At 36.5% G+C, this 14,364-nt stretch overlaps 1 protein-coding gene across 4 annotated transcripts in view; it reads left to right on the plus strand.

Moving 5' to 3' along the window:
* The first annotated feature begins 3,083 nt into the window (after positions 1 to 3,083).
* Positions 3,084 to 14,364, plus strand: part of TINAG (tubulointerstitial nephritis antigen) — an 85,067-nt gene continuing 73,786 nt past the window's right edge. The window contains exons 1-2 of one of the 4 annotated variants that reach the window (XM_033217489.1): positions 3,084 to 3,277; positions 3,908 to 4,216. In XM_033217489.1, the coding sequence (XP_033073380.1) occupies positions 3,916 to 4,216 (301 nt within the window). In that variant the 5' untranslated portion in view covers positions 3,084 to 3,277; positions 3,908 to 3,915. Of the gene's footprint in view, positions 3,278 to 3,672; positions 4,217 to 14,364 lie in introns of those variants that run through there. The other 3 variants (XM_033217490.1, XM_033217488.1, XM_033217491.1) reach the window with 3 other exon arrangements.

The following is a 14,364-nucleotide window of genomic DNA, read 5'->3' on the forward strand; positions in this document are numbered from 1 at the left end:
TTTCAGTTAGGAGGAGTAAGTTTCAGAGCTCCATTGTAAATTACGGTGACTATAGATAATAATAATATATAGTTGGTGTTCTGTATCTGTGGGTTTTGCATCAATGGATTCAACCAATCTCAAATTGAAAATATTTTTAAGAGCTACAAAAGAGAGCAATACAACAGTAAAAAATGTATACACATTAAAAAATACAGTGTAACAATTATTTATGTAACATTTACATTGTAATAGGTATTGTAAGTAATTTAGAGATGATTTAAATTATACAAGAGGATATACAGTAGGTTATATGCAGATGCTTTGCTAGTTAACATATGAGACTTGAGTGTCTGCAGATTTGGGTATCTGTAGGGAGGTCCTGGAACCAATCCTCCATGGATACCCAGAGACAACTGTATGCTTGAAAAAGATAAGTATGTGTCCTACTGTATATTTTAATTAGCTTGATTTAGTCTTTTCACAATGTATACATACATACAAGCATCAAATTGTATGCCACAAATTATACAATTTTTAATTTTCAATTAAAAATAAAATAAAGTTTGATTCTGGGTTGGGGGAGGGTTTTAATTCCTCAACATATCTAGCTTGTTATTCTGGGAGTAGGGGAGGGAGAAGGAGGAGTGGGCTTTGGCCAATAAATACTTCATATAGCTGTAGTTCTAACTAGCTTGTACTAAAGCAGTAAGAATGGTGAGAATATGAGTGGGGTGACAATGGTGTCTGCTACTATCCTACTAATGGACTGAAGGAACTGGCTGGGAGGGAGGTTGATGATGTATGGGACCTAAGAGGTAAGGGAAGGAAGAGATAAATGGTGTCAGACTGAAAATCATAGATGGAAGAATTATCTGGGAACCCTGATACCTTATCTTCAGAGTCTGGAAGGAAGAAAGGAAGATGGCTGCAAATGTAGACAGGTTTATGGTTTTTATGACAGGAAAGTGTGGGATTAACATTTGCTATTTTTGTTTTCTTGGCAACCTGTGGGAAACGGTCAGCTCTAGAAAATGAGAGAATGAGTTAGGCAAAGAGATTTGTAGTAGTCACTAAGGGAAAGAAGAGACAAATTAAAGAAATATAAGCAGCATGTAAGAGCTCTGCTAAGGTAAATAGCCCAAAATTTATGGTGTCACCAATTTTATGGTCTAGTAGATCATCTCCAGCAGCCCTCAGTAGAGAAGGTAGAGGGGAAAAATGCAAATTGCAGAATTTATTTATTTATTGAATAAATATTTATTGAGCATCTACTATGTGTTAGACACTGTCTTAGGAGCTTGAGATAAAACCATGACAGAATAGACAAAATTATCTGATCTTGTAGACCTTACATTTTGGAGGGGAAATGCAGAAAATAAAGCCAATGAATAAAATTATAGTATAATGTGATAAGTACGGAGAAAGGGATAGAGGATGTTGAGGTGGAAGAGGGTTTGTCATTTTGTATAGAGTGTGTGGGAAAGACCTCCCTGAGAGGTCGAAAGAGATACAGCTATTCGGTTATCTGGGAAAGCATGATTCAGACAGAGGAAGCAGCAAATGCAAAGGCACTGAGACAGAAGTGTCCATGGTATGTTTGAGGAATGGGCAAGAAATCCAGTATGAGGACAGGATCAATGTGTGCAAGGTATAAATGATATAAATTAAGTTCAGAGAGATAAAGTTGGAGGTCCACCTTGAATATGATCTTGTGGCCCATAGCTTTTAAACAGATTCATGTTGGAAGTTTGAGGGAATATGAGGTGTGAGGACTGGAAGCAGGAGTGTTGAGAATGTCAGTGAAAGTAAATTTCAAATGATCATTGAGAAGGGCAGGAAATGAATCCAAGAGTGGGCAGGTATATTGGTAGCATTGTGAAGAATGGGAAGAGAATCAGAAGAGAATGAAAGCATAGAAAGCAAGGGAGGAAGAGTTTCTAGGTAGTGGGTATGCTTATTAATGAAAATTAACATTTATTTACCATGTGTGATGTGCTAAGTACTTTGTGTTGTTATCGCATTTAAATTTCCCACCCATCTGATGTGGTAATATATATTATTATCCAAATGTGCAGATGAGCAAATTGCAGTGTAGAGTAAACCACATACCCAAAGACATGCTGCTAGTCAGTGGCAGAACTAGCATTTGAATTCCATCAGTCTAACTTTTATGCTGCCTTCCTTTCTTTTCCCTGCAGTTTTGCTGAGGTATAATAGACAAATAAAGATTGTATATATTTAAAGTGAACTACTTGATGTTTTGATATGTGTATACATTGTAAAATAATCACCCCAATCAAGCTCATGGACATATCCATCACCTCACATAGTTTCAATTTTCTTCTTTCTCTCTCTCTTTTCCCTCCCTCCTTCTCTCTTTCATCCTTTTTGTTCTTTCTTTTTTTTTTGGTGAGCACACTTAACATCTACTATCTTTGAATGCTGCATAAGACACCTGTATGACAAGGATAAACACAGACCCATGGGGGAGTGGCTGGTAGGAGGTCATTGGTGAAAGCAGGTGGGAATGGAGGCAGTATTTTGCAGTAATTTAGTGACTCAGTAGATGGCAAGGAAGTGGAGGCAGCAGGTGTTGGATTGAAGAGACAGGGTCATTATGGATAGTGACATCAAGATAATGTAGAATTTTTTTTTTTTTAAGAAAGAGAGACTCAATTGGTTTAAAGCCCGAGAGGAAGGTCCAGAAGAAAACGACACAATGAAGACAAAAGTGTGAGTTAAATAAAATATAGAGCAAGGTCAAGGAGCAAGTTTGTAGGGTTGGAGTTATGAAATAGCCTGGGAAAGGAATACCCCATTTCATAGACATATAACTGAAGACCAGAGAAGTAAATGGTGAACCCAAGGTTACAGAACCAATTAAACAGTAGCTCAGGGACCAGAGTCCGGGTTTTCTGATTGCCAAGGCAGGTGCTTTCCACTAGTCCACCCAGCAACTCTTGCTGAATCATCCTCTACTGATTACTTATCCCCAATCCAAAGGAAGTTATTGTAGTTAATGAATAAATACAGTGTAGCCAAAAACCAGTGTAAATACACAGCTCTATAAAAACACTAATGACACCTTGTCCTTCCAGTTTCCTTCACAACACCCTCCCCGCATGGCTCATTCACACTGAATACTGACTTTTCTTGAGTATAAGCTTCCTTCAAGATACTGAAAGTTCCCAGTATTTACGCTAAGCAGGGACTCAGGTGGAGAGAACTAAGGTCACCCTCAGGGAATTTCTTGCTGAATTAGGTTCCGCTAAGCCTTGAAATCAAAATGCTTCTGGTAGGTAAATAGGGTGCAGATGGGAAATCAAACCAGTGTGTGACTGGGCATGATTTAGAACAACTGTTATTGATGTGACAGATCCTAGCAGGCAACCTCATGACAGCCTGCATTTTCATTGCAATGCAAGCGGATAAAATGAATAATTGCATTTTTGACTTTTGAATTTCCTGCACCTTGCCAGTGTTTATTTTAGCCATAATCTGGGTCATGTATATTCTAAGGAGGCTTTTGATTTAAGAACCTAGATTTTTTGAGAGGCATGCAATATTCAATGTGTCTCTATGCATAAGATTTTATGTAGATATTTTGATGATGCAAAATTTCTACATTATATGAAATATAAGTTTTTTTTAACTTTGGGGGACTAACAATAGTTTATTTCTAACATACATTATCCTGGTCAAACATTGAAATTCTTGATTAATGTTTAACTACAAGTATACTCATTTCAAGTAAAGGATCAGTTTCAGGCTTCAGGCTGAAGTGTCTTGATGACAAGAATTCAGGTTCCAAGGAGAAGCCCATAAGGCTAAGGGTACTAGATATAACGGAAAGTGGAAGCTATACCTGACTTCCAGAGAATGTGGACTGGATATAAGATCTTAATCTTCTCTTATCTTACTACAGAAATCTGGATGGAGAAGCAGTATTTACCTCAAAGAGAAGTGGACCTAGAAGCTTATTTCACTAGGAATCACACCGTTTTTCAAGGTACTCGATTCAAAAGAGCCATTTTCCAAGGGCAGTACTGTAGAAATTTTGGCTGTTGTGAAGACAGAGATGATGGCTGTGTCACTGAGTTCTATGAGGCGAATGCATTGTGCTACTGCGATAAATTCTGTGACAGAGAAAATTCTGATTGCTGTCCTGACTACAAGTCCTTTTGCCATGAAGAGAAAGAATGGCCTCCTCACACACAGCCTTGGTATCTAGAAGGTAGGCTTGGGAATGTGTTTCGACATTATCCTTGTTCATAACAACAAGATCTGACAAACTTTCTCTCTTTTTTTTTCCTTCTTTCAATGAAATAAAAATGATTATTGCAATTGAGAAAATACATTTCTTTGGATTGTTAAAGTGCTTTGGTTTGGATGTGGGGTTCCTGTGTAATACAAGCACCTTCAGGAAAGTTCTGATTTGACAGTCCTGAGTGCTGATCAGAATCCTGACCAGTGAGTTTTGAACACTCACTCAACTTATATAAGGATTACTTAAAACTCTTCTCTCTCTCTCCTTTGTATTGACATCAGCTTTCTCAAGACTTTTTGTGTGTAACCTCTTAGAGAGTCTCAAGAAAGTCACAAGATTTACTATCTTGTGATAGTAAGTACAAAGTCACAAATCTACTATCCGTAGATTTTAGTTGTTATTTCAAGGGGCTAATGGATGCACGAGCATTAGAAACTGTGGTATTAGTAATGCTATTAAAACCAGGACAAAATAAAATAAAGTCAGTCACTCGCTCTGCCTAAGTCATACCAAATATATTCTTCATGTGTATTTTTGTTTTGCTTCATTTGTTTTTCCAGTCTGGGACTTTTAGAATTATTAAAAAGAAAGGAGGAATTCACATAGAGTAGTTGAAAAAGTCTAAGGTTAAATGGATAAATACAACATAAGGAGGATGATGGTATTCATTATATTTATCTAATTGGAGGAGAATGACTATAGATTTTGAGCATTTGATACAATCAAACTCTGCAACAAAAACAAAACAAAATTCTACAAGTACACTTAGATGAGGCTTTATTTTTCTGTCTCTCATTGTATGAAATCTCCTCAGCAGAACTTCAGGGTTAATCAGGCTTCTCCGTCACACTACTGTAAATGGGTGATGGTGACTAGAAATCCCAGTTAGAAGACATTTTAGGGTAAACTAGGGGCTTGGAATTCTTATTTCAATACCCAGACGTCATTTAAAAAATCAGAGCAAGACTCTGTTAAAAAAAAAAAATCAGATGCCGTAGCCTTCATTCTCAATAATGCCATCTTGCTTGTAAAATTGAGGAAATGTCTCTTTATGTGTTTACATATGTATTATTTTAAATTTTCCACGTAATGATTATTAATCCTCAGTCTTTACATTTTACCTATAAACAGCGTTCCCTTCTTCCCTCCCTCCATCCTTCTCTCCCTTTCTTTTATCCTTCCTTTTTTCTCTTTTGTGTGTATGTGTGTGTGTGTGTGTGTGAGAGAGAGAGACAGACAGAGAGAGAGAGACAGAGAGAGAGAGAGAGAGAGAGAGAGAAACAGAGTCTTGCTCTGTCACCCAGACTGGAGTGCAGTGGCAGGATCATGTCTCACTGTAGCCTCGAACTCCTGAGCTCAAACAATCCTCCTCCCTCAGCCTCCTGAGTAGCTAGGACTACAGATGTGTGCCACCACACCCAGCTAATTTCTTTTCTTTTCTTTTTGTAAAGATGGGTTCTTGCTATGTTTCCTAGGCTTGTCTTAAAACTCCTGGCCTCAAGCTGTCCTCCCACCTTGACCTCCCAAAGTGCTAGGATTACAGGAATGAACCACTGCGCCCAGACTTTCCTTCCTTTCTTTCTTCCTGTCTCAGTTCCTCCTTCCTTTCCTTTCCTTTCCTTTCCTTTCCTCTTTTCTTTTTGTTCTTTCCTCTTTCTTTCTTTCTTTCCTTCTTTCTTTCTTTCTTTCTTTCTTCTTTCTTCTTTCTTTCTTTCTTTCTTCTTTCTCTCTCTCTCTCTTTCTTTCTTTCTCTCTCTCTCTTCTTTCTCTCCTTCCTTCCTTCCTTCCTTCCTTCCTTCCTTCCTTTCTTTCCTTTTTTTCTCTCTCTGTCTTTCTCTTTCTTTCATTTCTCCCCTCTCCTTCTCCCTCTCCCTTTCCTTTCTTTTCCTTTCCTTTCCTTTATTTTTTATGAGCCATTCCCATCTTTCTCCAATGGTAACCTCCTTTTAAAAAAAGTTTGTGTACCCTTTTACAGCAGATAGTCTTGTTTTGTGTGCTTGAATTATTAATTTATATAGACCATATTATGCTACAGACCTCATTCTCTTTCTTGACTTTCTCAGACAGCAGCATGTTTTAAGACTGTCTCCATGTCTCCACGGACTACTAGGACTAGTCTGTGGCTTCCGACTGATGCTTAATTCTCTGTGATGTCCCTTCATCTCATCTAACTCCCTGTTCCCTCCACGGTGGGTGGACACCTAGGTTGTCGACAGCTCTTTGCTATCATAAAGAAGTCCATGATGGACAGCCTCATGCATGCCTTCTTATCGACTTGCATGATACAACAAGACTTGAATTGCTGGGTCCCAGGTATGCAGGTAACCTGCCAGATGGCTCTCAGAAGTAGCTGCATTAGTTTATGGTCCCCTAGTACTATATGGGGACACACCTCTAACAATTAATATTATGCAGAGAAGTAACCTTTATTTATATAATCAGTAAAACATGATTTCTCATTGTCATTTTAATTTGTATTTCTCTAATTTTTAGTAGGTTTGAACTTCTCTTCATAGGCTCATTAATGTTTGTCTTTCTTCTTTCTGTGACTTACTTTTTCCTGTCCACAACCTTGTAATACAACTTAATATCCGGTACCGCAAGTCAGCTTATTCACCAACCCCTTTTTTGAAGATGACTTAGGTCACATAGACATTAATCTTCCATAAACAGTTTTTGAATAAGTTTTTCTAGTTCCTCAAAAAACTTCAGCTAGTAGCTGGGACTACAAGTGCCTACCACCATGCCTGGCTATTTTTTTTTTTTTTTTGCATTTTTAATAGAGATGGGGTTTCTCCATGTTTCCCAGGCTGTTTCAAACTCCAGAGCTCAAACATTGTATTGCATATTTTAAAAATATATTTTATAGTTGGTTGACTGTTGTTATGAATAAATGCTATTTATTCATGAGAGCTCATATCCTATGTGGCAATTTTTTCTCAGTTCTGTTATTAGAAACAAAAATGTATTTATCACAGTAAAGATGTCTACACCGAAACTCCAAAGTAAACATCATACATAATGAAGAAATGTAGATATGTTCCCTTTAAGACTAGTAATAAAACATGGATTTCTACTGTTTTTGCTACATTTAACAGGGAGATATTTGTTATGCTTTAAGAGAAAAAATGAAGTAAAACAATCTGAAGATAAAAAGTAAAACTTGTATTATTTGTAGATAATGTGGTAATCTACATAGAAAAAATAAAACCAACAGAAAATAGCATTAATATGAGTTAGAAATATTTAAAAACCAGGATTTTTTATTAAAAAATCCAGATGTTTAGCTACTCTTGAAAAATTGAAAAATCTGACAATTCTGGGTCCAGGGTCTTGCATGAGGTTGTCATTAGTTAGAGAGATGAGTGGTGGATGCCACTTTTGGTAACATGTGTATTTTCCATTTTCCAACATACCTTACCCCTTACTATTTTCTCTCTGACCCACTTCTCTCATTTCTGCCAGGGGTGAATATGTCTGTAGTTTCTGTAAGTGAAACTTACCTCAGTTTTGCTCAATATACAACTTACACAACTGTACATGGACCCTTGGGCCATTGCTATTGCCGGTATTTTGGGATTGAAAGAAGGTAATTTATTTGAAAATGGAAGGTATATTTTCATTGAAAAATAGAAAATACATGTTTAAAAATAGGAAATACATGTTTAATAGAAAATACACCTTTAAAATGCTAATTTTAACTTCTCTATTTTGTCGTGTTGGTATGAACCTTAAAATAATAGGTGAAGTTAATATATATTAGTAACATGATGAGAAAACATAAGACATCATAAGGAGCCCTGTGCCCAGGATTAGTTAGGGATCATATTCCTGTTATTCAATAGTTTCTAATAGTGACAAGATTGGGCAGTCAAGGGAAATTCACCCCTCATAGAACCTGCACACACTACATATTTAATTAACAGACCCTTCTGTAACATACCCTGAGTAGCATGTTTTTTCTTGTCTTACTGAACATACTCTTCCTCCTTACAAACTAAGATTTATTGAATACTTACTGTGGAGCCAACAACTCTTCTAAGCACCTTTCAGGTATTAACTCATTCATCATTTAATTCTACATTGTTTAATAGAATATTACTTTATTTTAATTAAACAGCAACTTCTTGAGAGTAAACATGGTGATTAACTTATCATATACTAATTATGGTGCCATGAAGTGGGAGGCCTAGTAAATATTGGTTGAATTTAGATTAATTGGTATTTAGAGGATTTTAATTTTATTTCAAATTTTGTATTTGTTGAATTAAATAATAATTTCCTCATAGGATTTAAAATAAAATATTTTCATAAGTATACTTTTTCATACATAAAGTAGTTTTAAAAGATTTAGAAAGTATCAAAGTATTATTATTTATGGTTTAAATGTGCAATTTCTATATTATTTTGGATGTTGGAATATTAACAGGAGTAATTGATAGTATTTAAAACTTTTTATATATCCAAGATTGTAGTAAGCATTGAGGGTCATAAGAAAAGAGTATTATAAAGTCCCAGGCCTTGAGAAACTTAGGCTCTACATGGGTAAGGAGACTTAGGTATATGAAACAATTAGGAAGCATTGTGTGACTTGTATGCCATATGTAGACAAGAATATAACCCAGGAAAGTTGAGTATATTAAAATGGTTAACGTTTATTTGATTAAAACTGTGTACTATATAAGAATATGTCAGATTGATGGCAACCCTAACTAAAGTAAATATTTTTAACACATAAGATATTTTGCCTGGATTCACTTTGTCATTAGTGATGAGGCTGCATGCAGCCTTCTGCTTCATCATTGCTAGAAAATGGCCCTTGTAGTCATGAGCTAGTTTGGCTCTTCACGCTCCAAAAGTAATATTTGAGTACCAATAAAAAATTGGACAATAAAGTTACAGTTTCCACATTTTGAGAAGACATTCTAAAGCATAGACGAGCACCTCTGTTTTATCTCTTTGGCCAGAATATAGTCACATGGCCATGCCAACCATCAAAGAGAGGTTTTGCTTAGCTGTGTAGTAATGTGCAATTTAAATTTTTTCAAGTCTCAGTTTAAAAGTATGAGTTGTAATGTTTTTAATGTGCTGAAATGTACTCGAGCTTTTCTTATTTGAGACATACAGCTCATACAAAAAGTAGTTGCTACTTCTTCAATATCCGTTTTTGCTTGAGAGGTAGAATTTTGCCAAGACTTTAATTTAGGGTCATAGTTTATGTAGAACTTATATTCCAGGTATAGTTTTTACTCTATTCACTATGAAAGGAAGTAATTAATCATTTTATTTTGTAGCAAAAAGTTCATATTAGACTGTAAGTGCTCCAATACAGATAATTTTTTTCTTTTATCTTGCTTTTGAAAGTAGCTATTTGAAAAGAAAATAGTACTACACAATATTGAAAAAATGTGCAAAATTAGTTAAGATAAAAATACAATGTATATTATTTATACTATTGTTTGCACGTATAAAGCAACTCTCCTCTGAGATTCTATGATCACTCACTGACCTATTAGATATTATTTTTCAGAGATTTAGTTACATGGGTATTGTTCAGTTCTTCTTATTGTGCCTGTTCTAAGAGCTCTTTAAATCAAGGATTTAAAACTATGTACATTATCTTCAGGATTAAAAACATAAATATATCCATTTTGTACAAATTGGAAGTAAAACATACTGGTAAATATCTTCTTCCTGTGTTTTCTTTGCCATACCTGATGGTAACTTCCAGTAAATGATTTCAAATGTCAGGCTGGGTGTGGGGGCTCACACCTGTAATCCCAGCACTTTGGAGGTCAAGGTGGGAGGGTGTCTTGAGGTCAAGAGTTTAAGACCAGCCTGGCAGTACAATAAGACCTCATCTCTACCAACAAAATAAAAAAATAAATAAAAATTAGCCAATCATGGTGGCATGCACTGTAGTCCCAGGTACATGGGAGGCTGAGGCGGGAGGATCCCTTAAGCACAGGAGTTTGAGGCTGCTGTGAGCTATCATCCCACCAATGCACTCTAGCCTGGATGACAGAGTAAGACCCTGTCAAAGTAAAAAAAAAAAAAACCGTAAAAAATTTCAAATGTCAGATATGGAGAACCAACGATAGAGTTGAAAACAGAGCTCGAGTGGATTTTTCTAGACATAACCTTTTGGTGTAGTGGATTTTAAGGAGAAAGTCTAGTAGACCATCTGTTGTAAACAGACCTAAGCTAATTTGATTATGCACAATACGTTCACAATGGTAAAAAAATGTGTGTGAGTCACTGACATGTTTGAATTCGGTGAAGTTTATTTACTTCTTCACAACCTCCTTAACTATGTTACAATGAAGATAAATCACAGTCCATACTTTGCTACGTATACTGACAGTTACAAAAATATGACACAGACCAATTCATTAAACCTCTATAAGCTTCAGAAAGTCTTCAGTTCTGGTCCTTTTAGGTGTTCCCACATCTACGCTGCATGAAAAATTTATTAGAGGCACATGTGATAACATTACAGAGGTAGGATTCTGTTACCTGTACAGTGGCTATCAGAGAATGACAATTCTTCCTTTCTACTTGGCTGGACACAGTACACAGGACAAATATCAGTCTTAGAGCACCAAGTCTAAGAGTACAGGTGCTTTTGAGTTTAAGAGATACATATAAACTATGGGATACAAGAGTGGGATGTAACTTTTAAATATTTTGGGTTAGCTTCATAGGTAAAAAAAAAAAATTAGAATTTAACCAATGGGAATTAATTATTTATCACAATTATGCTGATTAACAAGTCATGAATTTTAACAATAAAACCCATTTCTGACATTTATTTTACTAATACTCCAGGGTTGATCAAAATATGGGTAATGAAAGAACTTGTAGCAGTTGCTTCAAAGTCTGGTCTTTCAGAATGAATGCCACTGAACAGCCCTGGGGGGTGGATTCCTGATTAGAGCAAGCAACTGCCTTTCCGACAGTTTAGACCAGCACAGATATTTATAATACACTGTGGTGAACTATTTTAAAATAAATTATAGACAACCTATCATTCTCTTTTCACAATTCAAGAAGTGAAGTTTAGACCGGCACAGATACTTATAATACACTATGATGAACTATTTTAAAATAAATTATAGACAACATATCATTATCTTTTTGCAGTTCAAGAAGTGAAGTTGGCCAGGTGCGGTGGCTCACACCTGTAATCCCAGCACTTTGGGAGGCTGAGGCAGGTGGATCACAAGGTCAGGAGATCGAGACCATGGTGAAACCCCATCTCTACTAAAAATACAAAAAATTAGCCGCCACGGTGGTGGGTGCCTGTAGTCCCAGCTACTCAGGAGGCTGAGGCAGAAGAATGGCATGAACCCGGGAGGCGGAGCTTGCAGTGAACAGAGATTGCGCGACTGCACTCCAGCCTGGGCGACAGAGCAAGACTCTGTCTCAAAAGAAAAAGAAAAAAAAAAAAAAAAGAAATGAAGTTTAGACCAGCACAGATACTTATAATATACTATAATGAATTATTTTAAAATAAATTATAGACAATGTATTATCATCTTTTCTCAATTCAAGAAGATAAACTATTTCATTCTCCAAATATATGATTTGCCTAATATTGCTTTAAATGCTGTTAAAGTTGCAAAAACTGCCTTAATTTCAACAGTCATTAGTTTTGGCTTTGTTTTGTTTTGTTCTGTTGGTCAAGATGCTGTGTGTGTAACCAATTAATTAACTCACTCTTAGGAGCTCTAGACATATTTTACTGAGAAAGTATAGCTACCAGACAGGAATTCTTTCACATCACCACAATCACAGTCTTCAACCTACAGTAATCTGGGTTACTGCTTACCTTGAATTGATTCCCCCTTTTGAGTTCTGAATCCCATCTTTTGTCTTTCAATACCTCCATATCTACCATTCTCTCTCGCTTTCTTGCTCTCTCTTTCTCCTCAAGCATCATTTTTTTGTTTTCTTTTCTCCTGGTGATATGGTTTGGCTGTGTCACCACCCAAATCTCATCTTGGATTGTAGCTCCCATAATTCTCACCTGCCTTGGGAGGGACCCGGTGAGAGGTAATTGAATAATGGGGGCAGGTATTTCACATGCTGTTCTCGTGGTAGTGAATAAGTCTCATGAGATCTGATGGTTTTATAAATGGGAGTTGCCCTGTACAAGCTTTCTCTTGCCTGCCACTGTACAAAATGTCCCTTTGCTTTTCCTTCGTCTGTGGCAATGATTGTGAGGCCTCCTCAGTTATGTGGAACCGTGAGTCCATTAAACCTCTTTCCTTTACAAATTACTCAGTCTCGGGTATGTCTTCATTAGCAGTGTGAGAACAGGCTAATACATGTGGATTAACCATTAATTTCCAAAATGTGTTTTTGCCTTTCCCAACTTTGAAAAAGCTCTCCCTTAACTGGATGTCTTTAAACAGCTACCATTTCATTCCCTTCTTTCCTTTATGACAAAATATCTGAAAGAAAAATTTACTTTCTTATTCCAAGTCTCTCATCAACCCATTCCTACAGGATGTCAACTCACTGCTACTTCACTGAAATTTCTCTTGGCACGGTTATTGGCAGTTCCTACATTGCTAAATGCAATATTCAGATGTCTGTTTTCTTGTTCTTGGCCTCTTGACAGTACTGTATGCAGCTGACCACCTAGAGCATATGAAACACTTTCTTAACCCTGTTTTTCATGACACCACCCTCTCCTCAATTCTATTCTCCCTCACAGGTCACTCCTTCCCAGTTTCCTCTTCTGAATGTCTGTCAGACACAGTGTTTTGAGCTCAGTCCTGGACCACTTTCTCTTCCCTACATACACTCTCTCCAAAAGACCCTTATTTAGTCTTGGGTTTGAAAAAGTAGATATGGATGTTTGTGTCTCCCAAATTCATGCTCCAGCCTTGGTTTAACTCTGGTCTTTTATAAACTACTGTCTACTTGATATCTCTGTTAGGTTGTCTAGCCTAGGTTTTATCTAAATCTAAAATATACACGGTAGCAGTCTTCATTTCTTGACACAAGTCTGTTTCTTATTTTAGTGGTAGCTGTACCATTTCTTTATTACTCAAGCCAAAGTCCTGATGAGATATCTTTGATTCCTCTTTTCCCTCATTCACCAAACTCAATCCATGAGTGATTCCCTTTGAGTTACCTCCAAATTATATCCACCTACTTCTCTCTATCCTCACTACTATTATGCTAATCCTTCATCCCTCTGGGAACCTCCACTCCAGTCAGCTCAACAGGAGTGATAAGTGCAGAGATTAGGGTGGAGACATTTTGGATAAGGCCTTACAGGTTACAGTAAGAAGTTTGGTCTTATTCTCAATTTGATGGGAAATGACTTGAAGACTTTAAGTAGGAAATGACATGATGTGTATTTTTTGAAGATCTCTGTAAATGCTGTGTGAGAAATGAGGGATCCGTTGGAGTTCGGAAGGATTGTAGCAAAGGAGTGAGTGGACTGCTTCTGGGTATTGTATATAGGCTCATGCTTTACTGTGTCAACACCTTGACCAGGGTCTGAAGTAACCGATTATGCCTTTTGTTAAAGAGATTAATTATCATGCAAGATTAAAGTGAATACAGTGTCTCATAGTTATCTCTTACATGACATTAAGGAAAGATAACCAAGAAATGGAGTTTTTATTAACGTTAAATTTAGTGTTGAATTTTGTCAACATTAAATTTAGTGATTTGGGGTGGCTTGGTGACGGCATTCTCCTGACTTCAAAATTATTAGCTGAGTGTAAGTCAGAGAAGGGACAGTCTTTTTTCCTTAAGGATGCTTGAGACCTCTGTTCCATTTATCCATGGAATCCATATGTTGAACACTCAAGATTCATGAGGTATGATTATAAATCAGCTTTGTTTTTATTCCACATGCTCAGTTTTTAAGAATGGTCAGGGAAGTACTTCTCTTGGCTTTGAATGAAAACTTTGATTGTTGTATGGATTTTCTGTAGTTTCTGGGTGATGAACAATTTTAGGATCTCTTTAAATTAGAAACATACTCTGGATTCAGTTATGAAAGGAGTCTAATCTTATGCAGCAATTAAAACCATGCATTTGATGTAAAGTTCAATCTTCCCACATCTCGGGTTTGTGTATTAGGAAAACTG

Source organism: Trachypithecus francoisi, unplaced genomic scaffold, assembly GCF_009764315.1.
Source record: "Trachypithecus francoisi isolate TF-2019V2 unplaced genomic scaffold, Tfra_2.0 Lachesis_group10, whole genome shotgun sequence".
In the NCBI taxonomy this organism is placed as follows: Eukaryota; Metazoa; Chordata; class Mammalia; order Primates; family Cercopithecidae; genus Trachypithecus; species Trachypithecus francoisi.